General features: G+C 39.3%; 3 protein-coding genes and 1 non-coding gene across 7 annotated transcripts; all 4 read right to left on the bottom strand.

Annotated features, from left to right (window-relative positions):
• Positions 1 to 84: 84 nt before the first annotated feature.
• On the bottom strand, positions 85 to 157 carry TRNAE-CUC. The gene has a single exon. It is a non-coding gene; the product is annotated as a tRNA-Glu (tRNA).
• Positions 158 to 1849: 1692 nt separating this feature from the next.
• Positions 1850 to 10602, bottom strand: LOC115756383 (probable tRNA N6-adenosine threonylcarbamoyltransferase, mitochondrial). Of its 2 annotated transcripts, none has more exons than XM_048276319.1 (13): positions 10186 to 10602; positions 10056 to 10100; positions 8776 to 8850; positions 8517 to 8613; positions 7780 to 7870; positions 7461 to 7510; positions 5735 to 5925; positions 5531 to 5616; positions 4748 to 4823; positions 4564 to 4647; positions 4342 to 4456; positions 3687 to 3775; positions 1850 to 2343 (listed from the first exon to the last, which is right to left on the bottom strand). In XM_048276319.1, exons 1-13 carry the CDS (start codon positions 10495 to 10497, stop codon positions 2173 to 2175), a joined length of 1482 nt encoding a protein of 493 aa, XP_048132276.1. In that variant the 5' UTR covers positions 10498 to 10602; the 3' UTR covers positions 1850 to 2172. The 2 variants fall into 2 exon arrangements, with proteins under 2 accessions (XP_048132276.1, XP_030551985.2); XM_030696125.2 differs by having other exon boundaries at positions 1850 to 2307; positions 10186 to 10598.
• A 1907-nt stretch (positions 10603 to 12509) lies between these two features.
• Positions 12510 to 18230, bottom strand: LOC115756385 (arginase 1, mitochondrial). 2 transcript variants are annotated; one of them, XM_030696130.2, is made up of 7 exons: positions 18074 to 18230; positions 17174 to 17316; positions 16796 to 16955; positions 16223 to 16356; positions 14704 to 14913; positions 13616 to 13726; positions 12510 to 13012 (listed from the first exon to the last, which is right to left on the bottom strand). In XM_030696130.2, the coding sequence occupies exons 2-7, from the start codon at positions 17312 to 17314 to the stop codon at positions 12752 to 12754; spliced, it is 1017 nt and encodes a 338-aa protein (XP_030551990.2). In that variant the 5' UTR covers positions 17315 to 17316; positions 18074 to 18230; the 3' UTR covers positions 12510 to 12751. The 2 variants fall into 2 exon arrangements, with proteins under 2 accessions (XP_030551990.2, XP_048132503.1); XM_048276546.1 differs by having other exon boundaries at positions 17174 to 17324; positions 18074 to 18217.
• A 2681-nt stretch (positions 18231 to 20911) lies between these two features.
• On the bottom strand, positions 20912 to 25527 carry LOC115756392 (ycf20-like protein). Of its 2 annotated transcripts, XM_030696137.2 has the most exons (3): positions 25371 to 25527; positions 22773 to 22980; positions 20912 to 21764 (listed from the first exon to the last, which is right to left on the bottom strand). In XM_030696137.2, exons 2-3 carry the CDS (start codon positions 22967 to 22969, stop codon positions 21359 to 21361), a joined length of 603 nt encoding a protein of 200 aa, XP_030551997.2. In that variant the 5' UTR covers positions 22970 to 22980; positions 25371 to 25527; the 3' UTR covers positions 20912 to 21358. The 2 variants fall into 2 exon arrangements, with proteins under 2 accessions (XP_030551997.2, XP_030551998.2); XM_030696138.2 differs by lacking the exon at positions 25371 to 25527 and having other exon boundaries at positions 22805 to 22976.
• Positions 25528 to 26617: the final 1090 nt, after the last annotated feature.

The following is a 26617-nucleotide window of genomic DNA, read 5'->3' as shown; positions in this document are numbered from 1 at the left end:
ATGTAAACGACGAAGACGAGCGAAAGCACAAAAAAATTTGGGAAAAAAATGTAAAAAAAAAAAAAATTTTAAAAAAAGGGAAAATTCCGTTGCCGGGACTTGAACCCGGGTCTCTCGGGTGAGAGCCGAGTATCCTAACCAACTAGACTACAACGGATGTTGCAAGGATTTTTCAACTTATTTTATAAGTAGTTAAATTTCGAGGCACGTAGGGACCCCAGATACAAGCGACAACCTCTTTCTTTTCGGGCTTCTTTTTTTTTTTCAAGAAAGTCAGGCAAATAGCAGGGGATGGGTTGCTGACCAGAATCATCAAAAGTTTCAGAACAAAGGTGTGGATTATGATCAACTTTGGACAACAATAATTAGAAATCACTATGTGCTATCGACCTTTGATGCCAAGTTTCGTTTCGATCAAGTAGATCTCCTGCAAAATTTTTTTTTTTTATTATATAGCACAGAAGTGAATAATTTATTCCGTTCTACAGCAATTTGGTCGTGAAAGCGGCTGATTATTGGACCGTGCGTGGACTCGACTGGGGCGTGTAGATACGATCTGTTTTTTTTTTTTTTTTCGGCTTTGATGAGTTCACAGCACACAGCGGCACGAGAAAATGGTTCGCGAGATGTGCAGGAGGGGAGGTCATCACGGGGAATCAGACGTTGACATGAGCTACTAATAGTCGGATAGGAAATAGGCTTTTTTTTTTTTTCGGAGTTTGTATGATCTGCTTGATCTTTTGGAATTGTTGCGCTTGGTTATGGTCATCGGATGTAGTTTTCTCTCTTGGGTCATCTGTGGAATGACAGTTTGTATCCAATGGAGAAGTGAGAAATTTCTAGTGAAAGACAAAACGCTTCTTTGCTCGGCCATGTGACGGCAAATATTGCATGATCTGTACACTTCTGTAGGAGATAATTACGTTTCCAATCGAATGACCCCGTCGATCCCGAAACTTTTGTGGCAAGTCTTGATAAAAGTTGCAAAATAATTCTTTTGCAATCTCTAGCCACCTTTATTGTCTTAAATTATGCAAACCTTTTATTGGGTGTGGTCCATGGTTTGTCCATTCGAGTTTCCTCTATGGGCAAGTAGGTTAGCTGTGGAGGAAGATGAATCATGTGAGCGTGTTCGTGATGGGTACCTGACCTTATCAAAGTGGTGGTTGGTTTATGGTAAAGATTGTCCTTTTGCCATAATTTTTTTGGTAAATCGTGCGGGAAAGGAGCTGGCTTTGCCTTTATAGATGCAAAACTGCAACGAGAAGTTTTCCTCCTTGGAAAGGAAGCTTAAGCTGCTGCTGCTGCTTCTTGAGGTTCTTCGGATTCATGCCAAAAGGTCTTTTGTCTTCTAGGGTTTTATTCCTTTTTTTTTTTTGTGAAAAAAAAAATCGTTTATGGTGGGCTTGGGGTCAAATTTTAGCCTTAGTTCCAATCGGTTGAATTGGCAAAAAATGTTCCAGATAGTCCGAAAGGGTTTCTATTGGACTTGGACTTGGCTGCACCTATTTCTTTTCCATCAATAAATTTCTGAGCAGAAATATATTAGATAACGACACAAAATTTCTGTAGTTAGACGACCGACAGAACCATTGAAACCCCTATCGCGCCTTTATTGGCTCCTTTGAGCCTTCTTTGTCTAATAAAACCAAAGGAAAGTTATATGCGCAAACTATCATTCTAAGCTTTGATTATACGGGTACAGAATCCGAAATGATGAAATTTTCATGCGTCGAGCTTCGGGGGGAAAAAGAAAAGCCACGGAGTGTAGACTGTAGCGTTTCAATCGGTGTTCTCAATTCAACTAAGCATTCGAGATCGGGGAAAGAAGGAGCAGGGATCCGCATGATCGTGAACATATGACTGCGGTAAAACTTGACTTGTTCCACATATCCGAGAAAAGAATGGAACGCGGTCACTTTTGGAATATTCATCTGCGAGTGGAACTCGCACCAAGTTTCATTTGCTGTGGTACCCTTTACAGACCAACCGATGAAACAATTAATCTCTCACCATCTACACAGAGTTCTCTTTCAGGCTGCCGATAAACATTATATTTCAGCATCACTGTAATCTTCTCCGACGTGACCGACATCAGGCAGCAGCTGCAGCACGATGATTCCATAGACTGAGCTCCACGCTTATGTCAAATTGAATCATAGGCGACACAATTCAGGATTGCTTCTGCAGAGATTCTTGGATAATTGATGTCAGCGATGGATGAAGCCGAGCTGTTCTCAAAGAGCGAGCTTCGCTTCTTCCTTTAACATGTTCCTCCCCCAATGGCCACCGAGGTCGCAGATCATACTGTGGCACAAACCAACAAATATCGTCTTTCTTAGGCCGCAACAAATCGGGGACATATATATCACAAACCATACAAGAGATTGGTGCATGTAAATGCGGTACAGGGACAACTTAAAACAATCGGAGGCATATATAATGTTTAGGAATGAAGAATCGCAACCTAGTTCCACAGTGACGGAATGTAGAGGCGGCAATAGAACACATACACGCAAACCCTCGCATAAGAAATAACTTTATTTTGGATGGACAAACGAGCAAATTTCATTCAGAAACAGTACATCAGATCAAGTCTGCTGCAAAGGATACATCAGTTCATCATACTCCAATTTTACAGATCTTTACACATTTGTAAATTACAAATGCGTTAAATGTGGATACCAAAAACGCGACAAATGCGAACTTCCCAAATTTAAGAAACGTCTAATAGAAGCCCCGTTACAAGAACTGTTCAGCAGTATCTTAATTGAATGACACAATACACGTGACCGTTTAACTCAATATATCCCTCTTTCAAATTATATTTCTAGTAGCCCAACCCCAGTGGTTACTGTCTGGTTAGGGGTTCCTGTTAACCAAGCAAGGGGACAGGCAAACCAATATTGACCAAAGGGCCTCAGCCCATCCACCGGTCTAACTCATCAATAACATTCTATTTGTTAATATCCCACTTAGTTATAGATAATCAAGAGTACGAAGACAAAACCACCAAGCCTGCTGTATATTATTTATTAAAGGGAAATTGTGGGACTAAACTCCATTTAATGTGATCGAGAAAATTTAGGAGGTGCTTTTGGCAACGTTAATCTTCCTAAAAAGTATGAACTTCCACTTATTGTCAATCGTTTGAAAACACAAGATGCAGACATCATCATGCAATTACCCCTTGATCGAATTATTTGTACAAATGCAAGCACTCTTTCATTTTTACTTGTGTATTGTGTCTTTTGATAAAGAAAGAAACAAAAAAGAGAACATCTTATCACTATCGTGATCTTGTTAAACTTTCTAGAAATCTGACACATGAATTTTGACCTCCATTTCGATTGAATTAAGTTTTGATGCGTGTTTAACTGAGAGACATTAACCATTTGTAGTTTGTGCAACTTCCATACGAATCTAATCTAATGTAAGACTTTTCACAATCTATTCCAAGGCTTAAGGGACATGTACTGCTAAAGCTTTCTGGAATGGGCAGAGATTTCATCATATGATTTGAACTCTTGTGGAGAGTTCTGATCGAAAACATGCATAAATTTTAATATTTTGGAAAGCACCCAGGTAAATTCTATTGTGGTTCATTGTTTTCCGTCCCTGTTCCAGCAGGCTAGAAGGAGTTGTACACAGTTATAACAAACTGAGGATGTGAAAATCAAACTAACCATAGCATCCTCAGGTTCGTCTGCCGGTGGTGGAGGATCAAATCTACCCATCCGGAAGTGCTCAATGCCAGTCCAAGCTATCATCACACCTAGTCACGTAAGATAAATGTCTTCAGCCCTCTGCTAGAGGATATCTACCATCTTAATAAACAAATGATAGTGCCAACTATGTTTACAGAGCAATTTCTACTGGTTTACAACTTCTAGATCGACTTTTTCAGTTACGCTTCTTTTGATTAAATCCATAAGCTTTGATAAACCTATGCTGTATGCCAAACCTTGCAAGAAACTAACAGGCGGGCACCTACACCAGTATATGTAAGTTGTGACTCAATAAAAACCCAAAAGGCAGGCTAGACCCTTCATACGCATTCAAACAAAGAACAAAGCATCCATCATAATCCATTATTCAAATTAAGAAATGCACTCTATAGTTGAATATTTCTCCGAATCCTGGGCTTAATTCGCTTAAATCCCAACAGATGTCGAAGACTAAAGCCTTTTGATTAATTTTTTCCCAGCACTTTCCCTTGAATAATTACAGTCAGAAAGATCCCAAGAATGATTGACTACAAGTTCCATGATGTCGTAACTCCACTTGCCAGATGAAAAAAGTCATTGAAGAGCAGCTTCCCACCCCAAATGTATGACTTACCATTGTCAGTGCAAAGGCTAGGTGGAGGACACACAAGTTCCAGGCTCTTTCTCTTCACTACTTGATCAAGCCGAGACCTGACATACTTATTTGATGCAACCCCTCCCGAAACGACCTATACAAGGCATATCATGACATCGCATATCAAACAAAAAATGCCAGAAAACTTATGTGTCAAAACTCTGAGGAGGCAGGTAATGCAAAGTTAATTAGAAATGGTACCAGATACTTCAATGAAGGCTCCATTTCCATTGCCCACACAATTGCACGTTCACACCTCTCCTCCAAGTGTAAAACTGCAACTCTCTACGTGTAACAATCGTGTATCAAATTGCAAACAATTTGAAGCATACAACAACAGTGTTGTCTTCTTAAACAACACTCCGTAGCTCGAAGATTTTAGTACCTGAAAGGAGGCAGCGATGTCAGCTCGGTCACTTCTATCTTGAGTAGTTGCTGAAGAAATAGGAATCTGAGCATTTCTGCATATGCCACATAAACACCAATAAGAAGACTATAAGAGGAACATGAAGAGAGTTACGCGGTTTATATTGCTTCACCAATGAACTAGTTGATTAAGTGAAGTAACTCTCATCAAGCAGACAGACATAAGGACACAAATTGTCGATATCGTTTACACTGCTTTCACAAGTCTATAACAATTAAGTACACTAATATCATATATTTCCCATCCATGATGTTTAACCAAGGATCGTTATCAGATTGTCCAGAGCTTTTTCCTTTTTATTTCCAAATATAAGGCAGATTGTCCAGAGCATGTTCTTTTTTATTTCCAAATATAACAAAACCTTGACAAACAAACAATTTCTTTAATCAGCTATTCCATCCATACATCAAGCTAGTAAATTATCCATTGGTGCTCATTCATTCCAAAATTTTCTTAAGAGATGCCCAACATGTAGGGGAAAAGGATTAAAAGGAACGAGTATGTGAAAACCACTCTCAGACACAGTCTATTTATTTTCTCATTGGTGATAATTTAGTAGAAAGAAGAAAAGTGCTAACAATAGTTGTCGGCGTTGTTCTGACCACTGATCTTTAGTCAATCATATTTACATTTTAACTTAATATTAGCAGCGAAAAATGAATATATCCAGTACTTCAAGCATATTTACACCATAATGGAATAGCAAATACAGGATTACAAATTTACACCTGTTTTACTTACATATTTCTGGATTCTATTGCCAGCCTCACTTGGGTTTTCAAGCCAGCATAGGAGAAATTGCAATCTTTGTGCTGCTTCATCGGTGTCTAAAGTAGCAGCAGCAAGGTAAGATAAAAGGAAAAATGAAAAGAAGTGAGTAAGTATATGGATGCCCTATTGCATGAGAATCCTAAGAACACACACAGTAACGGAAATCATATTAACTGAGAATTTGACTGATTCTGCATCACCCTCCAGGGCAAGCTTCTCTATTGCTGGTCCACCGCTCGTCCTCAAATCCAGACCTAGCCATTTTGCTGTCTTATCATATGCCTCGCCTATTGCATCATCTATTGTGGTGCCAAGTTGCACATACTGACCAAGACTCCGAGCAAGGATAAGTAGATTGTGTCCACCTACAAAACATAGAAAGAACGAACCACAATCGCAGTTTTTCTCTTTAAAGTTATGGCTAAAAGAAGCAAATGCATTAAGAAGTCAAATCGTAACTCAGTCATGAACTATACGCTTGAGACAAATAACAGGGAGTCATAAACTAAAACTTAATTATATGAAGTGCTTCACGATGTTACTACTTGAGTAGTCAAACTTTGAATTATAAACCTAATGAACCAACCTCTCACTAGACTAGACATGGACAGTATTACCAAATATGCACATACATCCACTTCTTTGTCCAACAAAATCATTCCATCCATCTTAGCTAAGAACAAGAGCTTATGCAGGTGACTGGGTAAAACACAGAAGAACTTTTGGTTAAACACTAAAGACGAGGTTGGTTTTCTCATATAAGTGGTTGGTTTATCATGTGTCTATTGAGTTCCAAGTAACATGTTTAACATTCTAACAGCTATAGATACAAACCATACAGCATAGAGAATTTAAAGACAAAATAAACACAAACATGCATAATTTTAAGTTGGATAGTATTACAAGACAGAAAAACACCAACGCACCAGTCACGAACAGAAAAAGAATTCGAAAACACAAGTTCAGCACAAAGAAATATGACCAGACCAAACCCAATTGATATGGTTTGATAAGTTTATTTAGCTAACCTGATATGGTTTGATAACTGTCCTGAAGTTTGAGATATTTAGTTAAATTCAGGAGGACATTAAAATATGTAACACATAATAACAAAATTGCCAACTGTACACCGGTAAGTTCATACATAAAGTCCCATTTTGCAAGTTATTTAATAAAAAACGCAATCTAGAATTGAGACACTGGCCATTCACGAACTTCAGTGTCTGTAGTCATGATAAACTCATGGCAATCCACGGGTACTAACTGTAAAATTTTGTGAAACCACAACCAGCTATAGAATGAAGGCGTGATTTAATATTTAATTATTCTAACACTCTTCCTCACGCTTAGTCTAGTCTCTTTTTTTTTTTTTTTTTTAGTCTAGTCTTTTTTTTTGGCCTAGCACTAAGCGTGAAAATATATCATTAAGGATGCAAATAGGGGCCTAAAAAGATTTGAACCCAGGAACTCCTGCTCCGATACCATGTAAAATTTTGTGAAACCACGACCAACTGTTCCAAAAGCTTAAGCTATTGAATCAAGGCATAGTTTAATATTTAATTACTCTAACACTAACAATTAGAAATAGGCTGAGGGATGAGATATTTAGGCTGTAACACATATCTCCCACGTAGACTATACATTTTCAGTAAAACCACAAAAAATCTCCCGGCTACAGCTTTGCAGAAGGAGAATACAATCAAATGCGCATTGAAGCCATATAAATTCAATTTACTACAAGTAAATCATTCACTTAAGATGCCTATATCAGTTTTAGGGACATGGTGTCTTCTAATCTCTATGAAGCAATTCAAGACCGCCTTTCTCAACCCCAAATGAAGTCAAGGCATGTGCAATGCCGAGAGTATTAATCAAAGTATAAAGGATTACCAATACTTACCAGAAATGAGAAGGGCCAAGAAAGGAAACTGCAAATCTTGTTGGACTATCCTGCAGCAGGAAGGTAGTACATTTATTATCGCTAAGCATATCCTCCTTGATTTGTTTCAGACCACTTGAATAAAAGAAACGTCATCACCCTAAAGAAGGGAAGAGAAACATTCAAGTCATCCTAGCATGCTGTCACTAATTTAGCAAAATATCACTCTGAATAATGAGGAACGATTTGATTTTGTCCTTCAAAATGTCTAATGCGCATGTTTCCACCAGCTACGTAAAATTCCTAACTTGGTATGAACAGTTACCTCTTCTTTTCTCACCTTGCAACTAAAGCATGGGCCTCCATGTGGTGGACGCCAACAATAGGCTTGCAGAAGAGCCCAGCAATGTTTCGAGCTTTTCGCACGCCAACTGCACCACAGAAAGAACAAAAGGAAAAGAGCATGTAGCTATATACCACATAATATGATGCCATGAACAGGAACACATAATGCAGATTTCAGGGAGAGAAAATAAAATATCCTTGACCACAAACCTACTTGATCTACAGATTACTACCTGGCAATACATCAAAATAAAACAACCAAAGCTTCTCAGCTCTCATATAGCTGCTGCTATTTCTGTTTGCAGACAGATGCATGCAAGAAAAGCAAAGCGTAAATGTGTAACTTTAGCCATCAAAAGCACAGGCTCAAGCTAGTTAGCATCAACATACCACACGTTCTTAACAAACGACATCATGTTCACCCAAGCAACTTTCAATTCCACCACCAAAACTTAGCCGATTAGTCCAACATATAACATATAACACACTCTACTTCAGACATTTTTGGCCAGAGACCCACCCACTTTAGGTTTCCAAGTATGTAACCACGACATTTTCAAATTCATGGAAGCACAAGAATCATGGAAAGAGAGAAGAAAATATCAGGCAGACCGGACAGAATTTTTGTTTGCTGCTTGTTAACGAACATCAATGGAGTACATCACCCAAAATATGAACCAGATACTCTGCTTCATCGAGTAAAAGAGAATAAAAACCAAAATGTCAAATTACCGCGAAGGCAAAGGCTTAAACCAGGACCAATAGTAACAGCAACTGCAGACAAGTCTCTGGCCGTCAGATTAGCCTTGCTTAGTGCTTCCTCAACAACCTGCATTAAAGTAACGGAACTTTAAGAGTGAAAAGAAGTTCCCAATGCGTATGATGCACATAAGGCCATGTTGGCTCACCAGATAAAGAAAGGGGCGGCCAAAAAACTGACGGGAGCTGTTGCAGTAATAATAGAAGTGAGACCAAAATGATAAAAGGTCACCTGATCAATGGCTTCAGCATGAGCAGCTTCCGCCACTTTGGGAGCAACACCTCCATATAGAACGAGCAGATCTGCCTTGACATATAAAGGTTTGAACTCAGGTAACTGCCTGCACTATAAACAAAACTATCCTTCTGCCAACTTCAGGCAGTTATGAAGTAATAATATTAATAAGAGAAGGATTTCCTCAGCAAGAGATCAAAAAAGTTCATAGAGGCATGTGCACTACACAAGACTGATCCTCCCCAAATCTAGAAAGGCTTCATCATACATAATGTAAACCATAAAAGATTGGGTAGACAGCCAGTTATCTTGAAAACAGCAGAGCACTGGGTATTATGCAACATATCACTGCTCTAGTTGCCAAATACAAAAGAAAAGCTCCATTTGGATTGTGAATAAGATAAATAATTCCACCCCACGAAAGCACATCAGACAGAAAAAGAAAATGAAAAACTTGCTTTTCCAATGATTAAGATGTGAATTAGTGAGCTCCTCCACTAGTTATACAGTGGAAGGATATTATTTATTTGGATTTCTCTGTCAAAATGTCATTTAACTGTAGCGACTCCAAACCAAGCTCCAAATTTTTTGTGCCCGTCTCCCCAACCTCCCCCCACCCCAACTCAGTTACTATTCTTGAATCGCATAAAAGAGATCCAAATTACTGTAACGGCTCCAAACCAAGCTCCAGATGTTTTATGCCCGTCTCCCCAACCTCACCCTTCCCCCCCTCAGTTATTTGATTTCTTGTTTTTTTCTTTTTTCATATTCTATTTATTCATTCTCTCCCCCCAAAATAAATAAAAATAAAAAAAGACAAGAAAAAGAAAATTAAACTAAAAGAGGCAAGAAGAAGAGTAATGGAGGTACAAAAATTATGTCAATGCCAGATGGTCAAGTCAATGCAGCAGATAATCTGCTGTACAATCTCATTTTGCGCAGACCTTGGGCATCTAGAGCAATTCTGCGATTTTTCATTGATGATTGAAATTCTGTAAAATCCATAGACCAAACACTCAGCTTAAACTGTTATCCTAAGACACATTGAGCAACCACGCTTTTCCCATTGCTACATTCCTAGTTCACCCTAATTATCTGCAGAAATTCAAAGCCGAAGAGAAAAGAGGAGACAATCCAACAGTGTCCAAACACGAGTACGAAATCTGTATCAAACAAATGAAATAGCACCAAACTAAGGATCTTCCTCATGTACCATCAGCTCCTTAATGCATAAAGGAAGCCAGAGACATCAGAATTACCCAAACGAAGTCATGTACCTGAGAAGACACGACTTGACTCAGAATTTGTCCATCGCCTCTCACCTGAACGCAAATACCACCGATCAGAAAACCAACAATCGCCGCAAAACCACCCCTTTTCGAGCGTTCAAATGCCGAGAGAGCTTACAACGGCAGCCGCGGTGTCGTCACAGCTCGTTTCGATGCCAAGGACGACCAGATCATCGCCATCCGCGACCGCCGCTCCTCCGCACGGAACCGAGGAACTGGAGTTCCTCGAGGTCGAGGAGCCAAAGGAATGGGAATCCAACGGAGGGCAGGACGGCGGCGGCCACGACGAAGAGAGCCGCGCTGGTGGCCCATTGCGGCGGGTCGTTCGCCGGACAGAGCTCAGCGACGACGGAAGCGAGAGCCTCGGAATGAAGTGAAGGCGAGAACGAGAAAACGTTGCGGAGAGGGAGAGTAGCGACAAGGACACCATGAGAGAGAGGGAGAGAAGAGCCAGCGTTCACTGAACACTGAACAGTCTGGACTGGAGCTCAACTTCATCCACTCCAACTCTCTGCCTCAACTTTTCCAACCCCTTTCTTTCTTTTTTTCGAAAATACCACACAAATGGTGTCTCACCTTGACTATAAAAATTTTTAATCTATCAATTAATCCTTTAAATTTTAGATTTTTTTTTAAGAAAAAAGTCATAAAGTGCTTTAATGTTTTTAAATGAAAGCCTAAAATTGATCTTACGTTAAAAAAAAAACCCGAAATGCCCTCTTTATTTAAAAAAAAAAATCTAACCGAAGAGCATTTTCGATTTTTATCATTTTAAATTTTTTTCCTTTTCTTTTTTTTTTCCCTTTTTCTCTTTTTTCCTTTCCCTTTTTCTTTTTGTTTTTTCTTTCTCCTTTCCCAGCCAACACCAGCCTCAAGCGACGGCCGCTCAGGCCACCATCGGGGCAAGGGCCGCCCTCGCCTAGGCCAACGTCGCCCTCGCTAGGGCCTCGCCAACCCAGGTGAGCTCTTGATGCTTTTTTGTTCTGTGCATCTTCTTTGCCTGTCCATCGCCCCCCCCCAAAAAAAAAAAATCAAAGTCGAAAAGGTAAGTCCACAGAATCATCTGCCACTGTGCTAATCGAATTGCTCCAGAAGTTCTCCCAAATCATTGTCAAATATGTTAAATAAGATCTGGCGATGGTACGTAATCGAAATCGATTGTTGAAGAAAAGATATCGGTCGACGGTCAGAGCAAAACCAGAACGCGACCGGATTCAACTAAATAACGCCATCAATTCAACAATTGTGGGTTGATATAAAATACATCACAATGAAATGACTTCCAACTTCGTCGGAGCCCCATAAAAGTAAGAAGGCGATGCGATTAAAAGAGCAAACAATGCACCCAAACAGATCTGGCGAGGTAATCCTTGCCCGACACCGGTGTGGGCGGCCTTTCCCCGAGGCCGGCCATGGCTGGGGAAGGGAAAAGAAAATGGGAAAAGAAAAAAATAGGGAAAAAATTTAAAACGAAAATATCCTTCGGTTAGGTTATTCTTTGAAACAAAGAGCGCACTTCAAGCCCTTCTTTGAAATAAAGTCCAATTCAGGCCCTCATTTGAAAAAATCAGAACACTTCAAGCCCCCTTTTTTTAAATTTTCCCTTGAATTTTACCCTTGCAATATTATTTTTAAACTTTAATTGCTTGTTTAAATCATAACCCTTTGCTAAAAAGGAGTAAAAGTTGTCGCTTGCGCATTTCAAACCTTCGTGTACGCCGCCCAAATGGAGTTCTCTGTATCACAGACTCGGTATGTGTTCAAGCATCGGGATCGGGCTCTCCATGGCGTCATCAGCGAACGGGTGCTGTGCAGGGAACTTTCTCTTAACAATTGCGAAAATAACCACAAGATACGGAGGACATGGTCGGGTTCTCCGAATTTGAATTATGGCCATTTGGATAGCTTTTTCTTCTTATCTGCCATGTTAACTCTGGTGATTTTATCAAAACCTCTGTTTGGTTTCAAGGGGAATTAAATTAGAGAATGCTTAAGAGATGGAGGTATCCATAACATTCGAGTGTTTAGAAATGTAAAAGAACAAAACAAATTTATGAACATCAACAGCAAGGACACACACAAAGAAAGCACATGAACAGTTGCCACAACTGACTTGATTTCTTGTCACTGATAATTGCTTAAATTGATAGAATGAGCATTCTCGGCAAAAGAAATGGTAATGTGACTTCAATCTATTCAACAAATTCTAGAGCGATGCTTGCCCGATTTGATCTCTGAGCAAAGTAGATGTCAAGATACATGGTAAATTACCCAAGTCTACCAGACAAAGACAGCTACACAATAAAAGAACAGCTACACGATTGAATACAATGATAAAAATGTGGTTCTTGTCTATTTCATCTTCAAGTGAAAACAAAAAAAAAAAAGATAGGGCTGCACAAAAATCAACACGAAAATTAAGCGACATATCCCTAATAGCAGTTGGCATCCCAAATGTTATCTCCGAGTAGAATTCCATCGATATGTTGCCCCAGTGACATGGAGAAACGAGTATAATGGGTAGCTGAATGTTCTCATCACTGATGGCAATGCATATAATCATTTGCCAGTAACATTGGGAAAAAAAGAAATAGTAAATAGTAATATTCTTTGGAGCAATATATTTAGAAGCTTTCCTCTTGTACCACAATCAGATGTTCGACTACAAGACAAGGAGAAAGTACTCATCTTGATATTTTTGCAGTCAATTCTCTTACTAGCTTCGCAGCGACCATTGCCGTCATCCCATCAACAGTGTCGCGCTGAGGGTTGAACTCAACCACATCGGCAGCAACTACATCTGCTTGGAGATTGTGGAGTATGTTCATCACATCCCGGAAGGAGAGACCTCCAGGCTCAATATGGGACACACCAGGAGCGAAGGCAGGATCAAGGCAGTCCACATCTATAGATACGTATACACCCTTGACACCTTCTCCAAGTTTCTGTCAGACAAAAAAAAAAGGAAAAGGAAAAAGAGATGCGTCATTCACCAATCCAAAACATGTGCAAGTTCAGGGACCGCCACTCATTAAAATACTCCACTGTTAATCATTTGAGTTAGTACATAAATTTAGAGATTATATGATTGTGAAGGTCATATGAGCACAGTCATGCACCTTGCTTAGAAGACATAACTCTGTCTAGATCAAGAAAATTGAGACTGAAACTATATTCTAAACTAACCAATCAACAATCTAGAGTTCCTGTATAGCAACATATTTTCATATTTCAGTTGCAGAGAGGAATACTGACAGCTAGAAAAGTTATCTTCACCCATCGGCCATAGTAAATGCATCCAGAGGGTGGTTAATGGAAACACGCTCCTCTGCCCCACATAGTTTCACAATGCAGAAGATAAGAGGATGAACCTCTGAAGAGACTTCAGTTTTCAACAAAAAATCACTTGCCACAGACTTTCCCAAACTGTTCCAATGGAATATTCCAAAGCAGGGATTGCAATTTGGGTTTGATAAATCTATAAACCAATAGTAGGAAAATAACATGCATGAGCTAGATGAAGACAAGAGAGAGAGACAGATATAGACCAGGTTTTCCAGAAAGTTGCGGTCTCTTAAGAATGTTCTCATTTCAAACTGCTCAACACCGAATCTTTTCCCTTGCTCACGCCCTTCACTTGTTATTGACCTGATGCCAACCTGATTGTCAGCATAAAAAATGCATTATTGTCAACAGTTGACATCATGGAATAACTTAAAGCAACTAAAACTCGAGAAATAAGCACTTAAATCATAAACACTCCAAGAACATGTATAGTGAAACCTGATTCACTCAAGTAGATCAAGTGGAATCAAAGTTGACAAACAAATAAATTATAGGATGTCTTGCCATTATAAATGAAGAAGTGCATGAGCATATATGTCCTGTAAAAATATCAGTAAACTATTTGCTACTAAAATGAAACTAAAGATAACAATCATCTTATAGGCATATAATTATGTTATTAATCAGCAGCAAACTTGTGCATTCAGCAGAAAATCAAAAGGAACATTTGAAGGCCACAATAGATGAACATCCTTTCAGCATAAATCACAATGTCCCATGACTATGACCATACATAGCATTCTCCCAGCCAATTAAATGCAATAAGGGAGCACAATTAATTTACTTCTATCAATAACCGAATTTATGTTCTCTCAGCAAATGAATCTGCATATTATAGGTTGCACGCATGTCAACAAATAAGCCCAAAATGTTCAATAACAATTCTCAGCCATGCCCCTTTACCATATAAAGTGGATGAAATGAAAGTACAAATATAAGAGGTAGGTACAACCAATGTCCAATGAGAATGGCATTACCAAACTCTCTTTATCGAAGCCAAAAAATAAACTGATTTCAACCCCAGGAAGACAAAATAAACTACATGGAAAAACTATATACAGATGCAGTTCCTCAAATTGCTTGGATGCAACTATGGAAGTAAAATACCCAATCCCCTGGAAAACAAATGATAAATTTTATAGAAATGTATGCCATGACTCCACAGGCAACTGTAATTTATTCCATATTTGTAGTACATGATACTAGCTACCTCCAGGTTTTATCCATTGCGCACGAGCTGGACATTAGACAACTTTAATACGGAGGATAGTATGCATTGCAAAAGCAATACCTGCAAAAGACGTCGTGCATGGCCACCCTCCATAATTCGGGCAAAAGAAGACGCGTGAGAGTATTTATTTCCTTCGAAAGCATGGTAAATATCAGGATGGGCATCCAAATGTAGGATATCCACAGGTCCCCCAAGCTTCTCAGAAACTGCTCGGACAACCGGATATGATATTGAGTGGTCACCACCTAAAACTAACGGCCTTAGTGGATCCTAAAATATCAGGAGCAGAAGAAATCAGATCAGTAATGTCATCATAACTACCTAAAGTGCTATCTCATGATAAAAACATAAATTGCCAAGCCAATTGAATTTTTCAGTGTGGCCAAGATTATGTTGAAAAGGGAAAATAATACAGCCGAAGTTTCACCTCAGTGAGCGTGTTCCACCGACAAAGGAGAAAGGACATCCATCAAACAGACAAATAAGCAAATTCCAAACTCTCCTAGCATACACGCTAAAGAACTCATTACCCAAGACATAGGCATCCACAATTATGCAAAATAAACTAGAAACCAAGTACTTCATGATATTATTCCAGCAAGTCAAAGAGCATCATCGATCCAATTGTGAAAGCATAGTCGTTATAACCAACTAGCCCATTTCAGAGGATTGCCCGTGTAGGTCAGAAAATGCTATCTTGAAGTTCATCGCGCATTGGTAATGACCTCAAGACTGCTAAAACAATCTTCTACAAAGAAGTGAAAGATGACTAACTAGAATAATAATCTAGTTAAGGGCTATAATCTGCAAAGAAACGAAAGATGACTAACAAAATGTAGACTTAGTTGAGGAAAATTAGACACACCACCAAAATTCTACGGTAACCTGGACCAATTGGAAGGTCAAGGATCCTCCATGAATCTCAATTTGCTCTATAGTACAGATGCCATCCTAACAGCCATCTTGTGGTGCAAAAGTAGGGGATTTTAAGTTTACAATACACAAGTTCATAAACTCTGGATGAGCTTACAGAAAAACATTATGATTGCAATTTAGAAGTGAAATTTTATGAAAATTGGCTATCGCTGGAGAGTGCAAAATAAAATTGCTTCCATCAAGAAAAATAACAGTTTCAGAAAATCAAATCCGCACTTGAGTGAAATTTGACACAAGAGGCAATTAATCCAAGTCTCGTGGTATGTGAACTCAAGGAAAATGGAAACAAAGCTTGAAGGTGGATTTCAAAATCTAATTTCTTTAGCTATCGCAATTTCATCAAAGGTTATATGATCAATCACTCATAGTATGATTCTTTCATGTTGCTTGCCAGCATCACAAGTTGGCAAGAGCTAACACTGCAAGAGGAACAATCAGAAGCTATAGATCTCTGCTCACACAGAACAGCACGAGCTTGGCAGCCCCAAAATGCTATTTTTCTAAGTCAAGTGAAAAGGCACATCAAACTTACAGAAAGCAAGTGTCCACAGGAGAAACTGCATAATGCAAGTGCAACAGAGTGAATAAAAAGGTTCCTACAGAGAAGAATCCAGATAACTTCAATGGAGACAAAATTGCTTACCTCTTCCATCACTAATTTGACTGACTCACTGATGACATTCATCAATCTATCATCATCTACTCCACAATCCCGAATTTCTTGAACCGGTGCGTCGCCAACATCAGTTAACACCCTTGGATCTTTCAGTTCTTTCCCTGAAATAGCAGAACAGTCTCAGTGACAGTGTAAGGTGTTTACACCTAAACGTTATCATGTATTAGATTAAGTTTGACAAAAGTTTTTTTCTATCATTAGATGATACAAGTGCACAATCAGATTACGATTATTTTCTTGTTTTTATAGGACTAGAGATCACTAGCTGCTAATAATAACTGAGATAAGTGTTATTCCACATTATGAATGGAAGAAATGTTCTTTGCTACAGTCCAGCATTTTTTTCGTCATTTTGGGCATCAGATGCCCCTATACTGATGCGAGGATCAATATAAGGCAGTGTGTGTTTGTGGCTGTTTCAATTATAGGAAGAACTTCCATGAATTTCATAAGCACCAATTACAAAAATTGTTAAGTTATTTTATTTTGTACAAACAAGCGAAACCAATAGCCCATATCCAATGAAACAACAATGATAACCTTCTTCTGTTGCCGAGTTCGTGCTACCACACCAAATGGCTTCCCTTATACGCGGGGGTGCAAATGCAGGTCCCTGAAGAAACGACGAGTTATGCCCCAAAGGAACTCCCAGTAGAGATGATGAAGCTTTTGCACCTCCTAAAGCTCGCACAAGCTCTCCCTACAGAAAAATTATTTTTAAGTTTAGAATGTAATGTTTTCTTGCACCCTAGAAAACTCAAATTTGACACTTTCCATCCCAGCAGGTCTCATTATCAAAGTCACCTCACGAACAAATGAAAACATTAACAAGCACTATCACCATTGACGCTACCAGTAACCTATAAAAAGCATCTTTCAAGAGCTAAAAGTTAGAAATGAGCAATGTAGAACATATACCTTTAGCTTCGCCCTCTCACGAATCAGCGTAAGGGAAGCATCTATCACGCGATTTTGGCCTTTCTCAATCAAATCAGCGGGAACATTTGCAGCATTTAGCTTATGCAAGTAATGAACTCCTCTTCGTGCTATAGTTGACATATCTGAAATGCCGAAATTGAAGATACAATCACCTACTCGGCGACAGAAAGTCGTATGGGTACAAACTAAATAGGCATGAGCCGCAAATTTGGCATTTTTGTGCATCTCCTCTTCACAATTCTACACAACTTTACAGAATGAAGGGGAAAATGATATAAGCCCCTCTGACGTACTCTATAGATAAGGCCCTGTTCAGCCCAATAAAGAATATGGTCTTCTAATATAGTTTCATTAACTAAACCCATGGATTCCAACCAAAAAGAAGAGAAGAGAAATCGCCATTATATAGCTAAAAAGCACGCTCAGTTGACTACTGCGAAGACCTTAAATTGTTTTAACAGTAAATCAACAATCTCAGTTCCTCGAGTCACTTCTGTCACTCCACCATTCCAGTGTCCCAATTTCACAGGACTCTATTTATGGGACAATAACCTCTTCCAGTGTCTCAATTTCGCCCAGCAGCTGCAATCTGAAGCAACCAATTCCATGTGCATGGACGCGAAAGCTACTCTCTCTTAACCCGAAAGCAAACAGAGCAAGAATTTTGCGCCAGACTTCGCACTTGTGTTAATCAATCAGCAGCGATCTAACGACTCTGCACTCTTCTCCTCACTTTTCAACACAGAATGGGTAAACGAGCCTTCAATTTTGTCCAGCCATCCTCACCACCAGCGCGAAATTCCGACTAAGCAGCGAAACGCCGAGGAAGCAGCAGCTCGTAACACGAAGGAAAAGACGGCAAGAGAGAGAGCACCGTACCTCAGCGTCAGACGGAGAGCGAAGCCGTGAGCGAGGAAGAAGAAGAAGAAGAAGAACGGAAGGAGGCACGCGCTGGCGATGTCAGAAGGAGAGGAGAAGCAGGAGGAGAGCGACGATTATCGATTTTGAGGAGTCGCCATGCAGCCGACGAAGGCAGTGAAGTTTTAAAGTGGCCGAAGACATGAAAAAAAAAATCAAAATTAAAAAAATAAAAAATTAAATGGTGTTAATAAAATACTTTATTAGGGTAATTAAAATATGATTATCGGTGGGATTAGGGGAGGAATGTCCGTTTATACCGTGATTAATTAAACAATAGACACGCACTAATAAATAATTATTTTATCTCCTCTTTTGTTTGTGCGAAATGGAGTCAGCATCGCTATCCATCTATCCATCCATAAATGAAAATGGGTAAAAGCAGATCCTCTCTTCATTATCCGGATTTTGGTCCATTTTGGTCTTTTGCTGAGCTAGTCTTCTGAACGGCGGCGATTCGTATCTTTTCATTGGGAACGTTACAAAAGATGATGTCATTCTCTCGACCCTGAGAATTTTCTAAGTCGTGTCTTGAAATCAGGAGTACGTTGCCAATAACTCGATTCAAGATATCGTATTTGTGCAAAATACATGTCGAAGACGTAAGAGCCGAAGCTTCGATGATTTATCCCAGGCGCGGAATGCTACCATATGATCCTACCCGGCGATAACCATTCGAAGATATCGTAGAGTCTACCTTCCCAACCATTACCACTTAAGTTGAGAGAAAATATTTTTCTTCCATTTATTCTAGAAAATATCCCCGAATTTAACGTTCCAGAGTTCGGATGAAGTAGTTTAAAGATTTTACTCGGGTCCATATAATCGAGTATTTGAACTTCATATTATTTATTAGGATTAATGCAATGAAAAACTCCAAATTGATATATCCGCGATAAATTTACCTCAAATTATTTTTTTAACCACAAAAAACCTCAAATTGGTATCCACGTGACAAATTTATCGAAACTATTTATTTGCCCTAAAAAATCCCAAACTAGTATACCTGTGAAAAATTTACCACAAATTATTTTTTTACCACAAAAAATTTCAAACTAGTACATTTATAACAAATTTACCATCCGTTAACTTTCATTAAATTTTACTATCAAATTATTAAATTAGATGACATGTAACAATTAACGGGGTATATTAGTTTGAGATTTTTATACTATGTTTATCATGAGTGTATCGGTTTGGGGTATATCGTGGTATTAACCCATTTAAACAAAAACATGGAGGGTCAATTTGTCATAATTATACAAATTTAAGGTGTTTGATGTTCAAAAAATTAATTTGGGGTAAACATATCACTTGTGGTAAAAAAAATAATTTTGAATAAATTTGTCAAAATTATGCTAATTTGGAATTTTTTATGGTAAAAAACTAGTTTGAAATAATCACATATATATTGATTTCAAATTTTGTCGTTATATAAACCTATTTATTAATATTAGTCCTTCCGTCGTTGGATAAACATGAGATGGCGTCCCATTTCGGCATCCCATCAATCCTATCTATCCCTTCAAATTATTGCTAAGGTGGACCGGAAGAAGAGAAAATGAAAAGACCAAACGTGCAAATAAGAAAGACAGAGAGAGATGGAACGGAGAGAGGGGACGTTGGCGTCTGGGGGTCAAGGGGGTGGCAGCAGTAACAATAGTGCCAAGCCACCGATGAGGGTCCCGCGGCCCCTTGTCGGACCATCGGAAGGTGTCGCCGCCACCTACTATCACCCACATATGCAAAACTCCAGCCGAGAGAGAAGGATCGACAAGTATGCTCGGATAGGGTCGCAGACCCTGCCGCCATGTGTAGGCAAGGCCACAATCCCCTTCACGTTAGGCCCGTGAGGATTCGACCACCCTCATTGGCGGCCCGGCGGTGGTGTTACCACCGGTGGCACCACCACGGCTGGGTGGCAACACCACCGCCACCCTTGCGAATTGCAAATCTATGTGACTTATGCCAAGTGTCTCCTCACCGTCTCGAGGTTTTTCTTTTTTAATTTTTTTTTCCATAAATAAATCATAAACAAATATGTTGTATTTAAGTTTTGCTCTAAGTCTGAAGCACCACATAGAAAGCCAGTGCGTCAATTAACATCCAAATTAACATCCACTTAACAATCTCATCAGCAATTTTATTTGATTCTTTAACTGAAGCACTACGCGAAAAAATAAATATGAAGTTCGAGGACCTAATTGCAGGCAAAAATGAAGTTCAACAATGACATTGCACAAATCCAAAATATTCAGGAACCATTATTTTGTCCTCTTAGAACCTTACATGCTCTAGAATTGATCAATCCATTTTTTAAGGAAGCAAAATAACAAAGTCTATAGTACGAAATGCTCCATGATTAGCATACTAGATGCTGGCACAACCATAGACAATAGATTTTACAAGAAAACTGACACGAAATCCAATCCAGTCCATACGGGGATGGTTCCTGCAGGATTTCCAACACTTTGAAAAGACTCTATCACATGATCCTAACTTAGTCTGTCGCTCGGACCACGGATATGCAGAATTTCAACTGGGTTCAGATCAGTCGGCATGCATATGCGGCGGAGATCCTTCTTATCTCCCGTCCGCGTCGACAAAATCTCATGTAAGTGGACATACGCAACTTAGGCAAGCTACATGGTTTAACAGTACATGTCTTAACCGCAGCCGGCAACTCTCTTGCCCTGTTATAAGTGCAACCAACTTGAAAGCTTGAAGACATGTTTCATCAGTACAATTGTCATTTCTTTTCAGCCTCTATATTTGCTGGGAGAAAACTTGTGGTCAGTATTCAGTAACAAACTTTGATAACCCCAACCATCTCAATATAAAAGTCCTTACTTACGTATGAAGCCCCCAGCAGCAAAATAATGCCGAGGTAGTTATTTACATGCTCTGATACTTGAGAAAGAGAATTTTATCATCTTGGAGAGATTCAGGAGGCACCCACCATCAGAAGACTCAATCCACATGGAATCCGCCGGAGAAGGCGATTCATGCCAAATTGCATACTCTTCTATTCTCTAACATAGAGCTAAAACTCTCGACTTTTTGCCAGCTGATTCATGTCAAATAGCATACTTGGAAGAACGTTATCCAACAGATCCATTGCTCTGAATGATTAGACTCCAAGATGCTCTGGTGCCTCATGCATCCGGCTAGCAGATATCCTTGCATCTCTGCAACCTGAAAGGCTGTGTAATGTGAAAGGCTGTGTAAGCCAATGGTGTCATCTATTCAGTACTTAAACGAGTCCAAGAAGAGACCAAGGGAAAGCCCGGCTTTCCAGTAATTGAACATGGAAATAAGGCTTCTAACACGGCTGAATACAGGAACAGAAGCCCTGTACATAAGAGCTCCAATTCCCTCGACAACCACCACAGCTAAGGCAGCAGATAGAATGTCCCAGTCCCCTGTTTGCCCGATGACAGTTGCAAAGGCTGTTGCACAGTAAAAGCCCACCAAGAAAAAGAGCACCTTCATTGGGAAATTTTTCCTGATCTCTTGGACTTTGGCACCAAGTTTATTTTGAAAGTCTTGCATTGCCCTTATCAATCGTGTTGTGCCATTCGTGCCATCTGTGGAAGGATCCAAATCCAATCCTCTGCCATCTGCACTACTCCGAATGGGCCAGGTCATGTTTCTGCATGGTTTAACTGAAACTTAGAGCATTCAACATCGAGACTTGAACAGTATTACGACATGATTTTACTTTGCTTATGACCACAACAGCTGGGGGAAGCAATGGCGCATTTTTCTAAGAATGCTACTACATGCAATGCAAAGTCACCTTCAAAACTATTACTTAGAAGCAGATTCCCAGCCATCACTTTATCAATATCTGACACATCATTGATTGAAGTTAAAACCTAATTGGTATAGGAATATATGGGTCACCGACTTCTCTCTCTTTTCATAAGCCATACAATATTGACAATATAGGAATTCGTCAACACGATATGCTTCACTCTTACTAATCTTAAACTCAAAATACTAGATGTGGGCATCCAAGAAGATAAAAACATAACACAGGCAAACTCCTCTCAAGGGAGAAGAAAGATGCATACAAGCTTCCCCAACTGGAGAGCAAATTGAATCTCTTTGAAGACTATATCCAGTCCTCTATGAAAAACATTACTGAACCATTTGCAACCAAATCATATCATGCGATCATGCTGTTCCGTCTTCACCAAAGATAATATCATGCTAAAAATAGAATGAAAAGGAAAAAAAATGTTTGTTTTGCCATTGATGGTAAAAACTGGAAATACAAAGTTCAACAAAAATGCAGTCAACAAGATGATTCTCAGACATTCAATTTTTTTACAAGGTCTGCTGGAAATTCAGAGCTCCACCACTCTCCAGACTTCTCCTGTGCACATAGGGTTGTGCTGAAAACAGCCCACAGCAAGGTCCTGATGCATAAGATACTTGGTTCTAAGTGACAGATTGTCTAAGATAAGGTCCTGATGTGCAACAACAGTATGGTTAACAATTTCCTAGTCACGAAAATAATTATGGCGTGACAGCACAATCATGCAACATCATTTGCTCATACGTGGTCAGATGTCGCCATATTAAAGACTCATCGACTTATCTAAAAGAGGCACTATCCATTTGCTTGTGCTAATACACACTGCCATATAATTACTTGAAATCATTCACCAATGAAGGCCGGGTTACATGGAAGAAGGAGAACTGGGAACAAAGCTTCTGGCTAAATGCATAGGCAGCTGTGTGAAAGCATCCTGCAAGGCCAACAACCGCAACTCCTGACCACGGATATTTCAAAGATGCCGATTTAATGTTGGCCGGAATATGGGGTGATATTGCAGTAGCTGCCATCATCAAGCAAAGACCTGCATGTGCAGACATTGCAATCAATGAACTTTGGAAACGTGGCCACTTACTGCACAGTTCAAGTACATATACCCTACAAATAAAAGACATAGTCTGCACAAGGGCCAAAAGTCCATCAAGGTTGGCATATAACATTGATATCAAACCAGTAAAAGTGAATTGTGGAAACCACAACTTCTTTTATTGTAATGCTCCAAACACTACCAACAAAAGAAACTTTCGCTTACTAGGAGAGAAACATGGACCGGAAGTTCCAACTTTGTGCATGGGATGAAATCAAGTCCTAAAGTTTTCTATATTCGTAACCAATTGATAAATCTTTCTCAAAAAAAAATAAAAAAAAAAATAAAGTAAGTCCTTTCAAATGAAAAGTATCAAAACTTGTCTACGTAGCAGCCTTCATTTGAACTTTTTGATTTTATCCATGACTTGATTACACTTTTTAATAATGGCTATGATTGCACCAAATGAAACTTTTAGGATTCAATGCATTTTACTTATAACACAAGTTATTTGAACCTTGCGGCTCAACTAATCACCACCAATACACGCAAACTGCCCCGCCCACGTGTACCTAGCAAGGCTCCACCTAGGGGTGGCAATTTGTGTTCGCGGGTTGTATCCATGTCGTGTCACATAAGGTTTCACTAATAAACATGTCAACCCTACACAATATGAGTAGTTAATCATGTCAACATGATCCCGATTCAGTTAACGAGTTGACACAACACCACCCATGTAACGCAATTAAATAGCTAGTTGACAGGTAGACACGATTGTATGATCTGCCATGACGCGAAATTAACCCGTTGATACCAAAGCAACCCACCCACACTAACTCAACACAAAATCCTCGATTTTTCATAAAATCCATTCACAAATTGTAATACCCATCAACAAAATATCATCAAATCAAATTAAAAAATACGTTCTTAAGGGTCAAATATAGGTTGCACTGGCACTAACCCATTAATTCAAATGGGTTATACAAGTCAACTTCTTGTCTGGCGGGTTGGACATGAATCCCCAACACAAAAATTAATCATGTCTCACAGGTTAACACCTGTCTACAACTAGCCTCAACCCGAACTCGCTAAGTCGTGTCATGGACAAGTCATGTTATCATGTCGTGTAAGAAATTACCACCCCTAGCTCCACCCACAATGCGGCGGGCATAGCCCTTGAGGCTAACATAAATTGGTGAGGTTCTAGTTTCAACACAACATCCGCTAGATCCAAATCATTCTCTATTTGTAGTGAAGGTTTAAGACTTAATTGGATCGATTAAAATGTTTAGGATTCAATCGTGTCCTATACATAAATTTTAAGACTTTGGGGGCAATTTTCCCGAACTAGGAAGAATTTTATCAACTTTGACAAAGGTTAAGATGAAGTTTCCTAGAAAAGAGATTTTTTTTGCCATTGGTGGATATGGTAGCTAAATGTTGGAGGAGAAAATAGCTCACTAGCCATCAAGCAACATCCACATTTGCCAGGACAATTATCTTGCCCTGTATCAACTATCAGTAATGGCTTCTTATACAGCTGAACTAATTTCCTTTTCTCTAGCTTCTCAGGATCATGATCCAAAATGTAGCTGTAGTAAGTTCAACTCATGTAGGACAATGGTGCCCACTAGAAGCTAGATCTCCTCGCCAAATACAAAAGGAGAAAGGACTTATTAAAGGCAGAAACAAAGTACAAGGTCCAGCTTCAAGCGTTATCATCATAGGTGGGAGACTCGCCTATTAGCTGTCAAATGACCGTACCAGGAAAGCTTTAGCCACGCATAGCTACTATTTTTTGGGCAAAAGCTACTGCAGTCGCGTGAACAGTGATTTTTTTTTAATTCCCTGTGGAATTCCAAATGTTGATTGTCGAGAGGGATTACGATACAAGATCTCAAAAATCTGAATGAAAGAATTCGGATGTGCTTGCCTGATGTTCACAAAAAAAGACACCATTTTGGAGGCTTCACTTCAGTGATCATGCCTAAAGCTTTTGCGCTAAGGCGTTAAGTACTCTCAAAGCGTCCATGAAGAGCAAAGAAGCCCAAGATCAATTCGCGCAAACATCTTCCAGATTCCCATCGCTCTCTCCTTCCAGGTTCGCAAGAACATTTCAAAGTTTCACCCAACCCTTCTCCTTGCACCGCTCTTCTCAATCGCAACTTCAAGAAGACGCAAGAGACTCTAATTCCACCGCGCACGGAAGGGTATCCGACCCATCGAGTCCCATTCCATGTCTAAATAATCGAGCGAGGCATCCAAGTCTATTCTACCCAGAAGAGAAGTCGGAGAGGAGGAGGAGGAGGGGAGAGAAATTGCAGGCGCAGAGTAGTAGCGTCGTAGCTCGAAGGAAACGGGGATTTGAAAGGGAACGAACTTACCTGAACTTGCCTGTCGCAAAAAGTCTGGAAGGCGAGACGGCGAGCCGACCTCAGTCGGCTCCTTTCGCGGCGGTTGTCAGCTCGGACTGATTTCAGAGACTCCCAGTCTCTGGCAGTAAGCTCGACGGAAGAGAGAGAGGGAGAGGGAAGGGGAAACGTTCTTCGTTTGGGGCTAAGTGATTTTTTTTTTTTAATGCTACGGTATCAACTTTAATGAGTAAACTATATAAGATGAGTTTAGTTAGCAGTTGATTTTCAATTTTTAAATAAGGGCTTGACCTCGCCGGTTGGCTGTCCGACTAAATATTTCGACCGATCAAGGGTATTTTCATGAAAATATAATTTTAACTTAATTTTTACTTAAATTAAATTAAAAAAAAAACACAGGCTAAGTGGGCAGCCCTCCGGCTTGTGTTTTTTTTTCAACTTTTAATTTTTAAAATTTTTAAAATATAGAACAAGGAAATTTAAAAAAAAAATGAAATGACGAAAACGCCATTAACCAACCGGCGAGTCAAATCATTTTTTGATATTGATATAACCATTTCGCACCCTTATTCGAGAAAATGATGATCGGATCTTTATTTGAAACAAGGTTCACTTTAGACTTTCATTTTAAAAAAAATGAACGCACTTAAATCCTTTATTTGAAATTTTCCCAAGATATAAGTAAACTCTTTTTTATTCTCTTATCTTTTTAAATCCATTATGAAATTATCAAATTCACTTCATTTCCTTTCCTTTTCTGATTCATTAGTATTCAAACCCTTTCATTTATTTTGAGTTCTCACCTATGTTACTATCGAAATTCTTTCCATTCCCTCCTAATCACTCAATCCAAATTGAGCGTAAACGAGCGTTTGAGTGAGGAAATGCTGAACAATTAAAAGCATTTTACTTCCAAAAATAAACTTTTGTGCTCCAAAATACGTTAATTATCCTTCCCATTATTTCATTTGATGCATATTCAAACAAAAAAAAAATGAAATTGCAATTTACTTTCTTCTCTCCTTCGAGTTTCACCAATGTCTTTTCTTTGCCTTTCCTTTTTTCCACTTGTTGGTTGGTTGATTAGAGACGAAACAATTCGGATCTTGCATCTCAAATTCAATTTTACGCGCCGCAATTTCTTCCTTCGTCAAAATCACAAAAATGCGACTCATTGTGAAAATGTTTGTTCAACTCCCTACCGGGCTTAAATATTTTAACAAGAGACTTGATTTAATGCATCAACAATTGACGTGTGA

This window comes from Rhodamnia argentea, chromosome 3, assembly GCF_020921035.1.
Source record: "Rhodamnia argentea isolate NSW1041297 chromosome 3, ASM2092103v1, whole genome shotgun sequence".
Taxonomy (NCBI): domain Eukaryota; kingdom Viridiplantae; phylum Streptophyta; class Magnoliopsida; order Myrtales; family Myrtaceae; genus Rhodamnia; species Rhodamnia argentea.
Note: the sequence above shows the minus strand (reverse complement) of the source record. Positions and strands in the feature narration are given on the sequence as shown.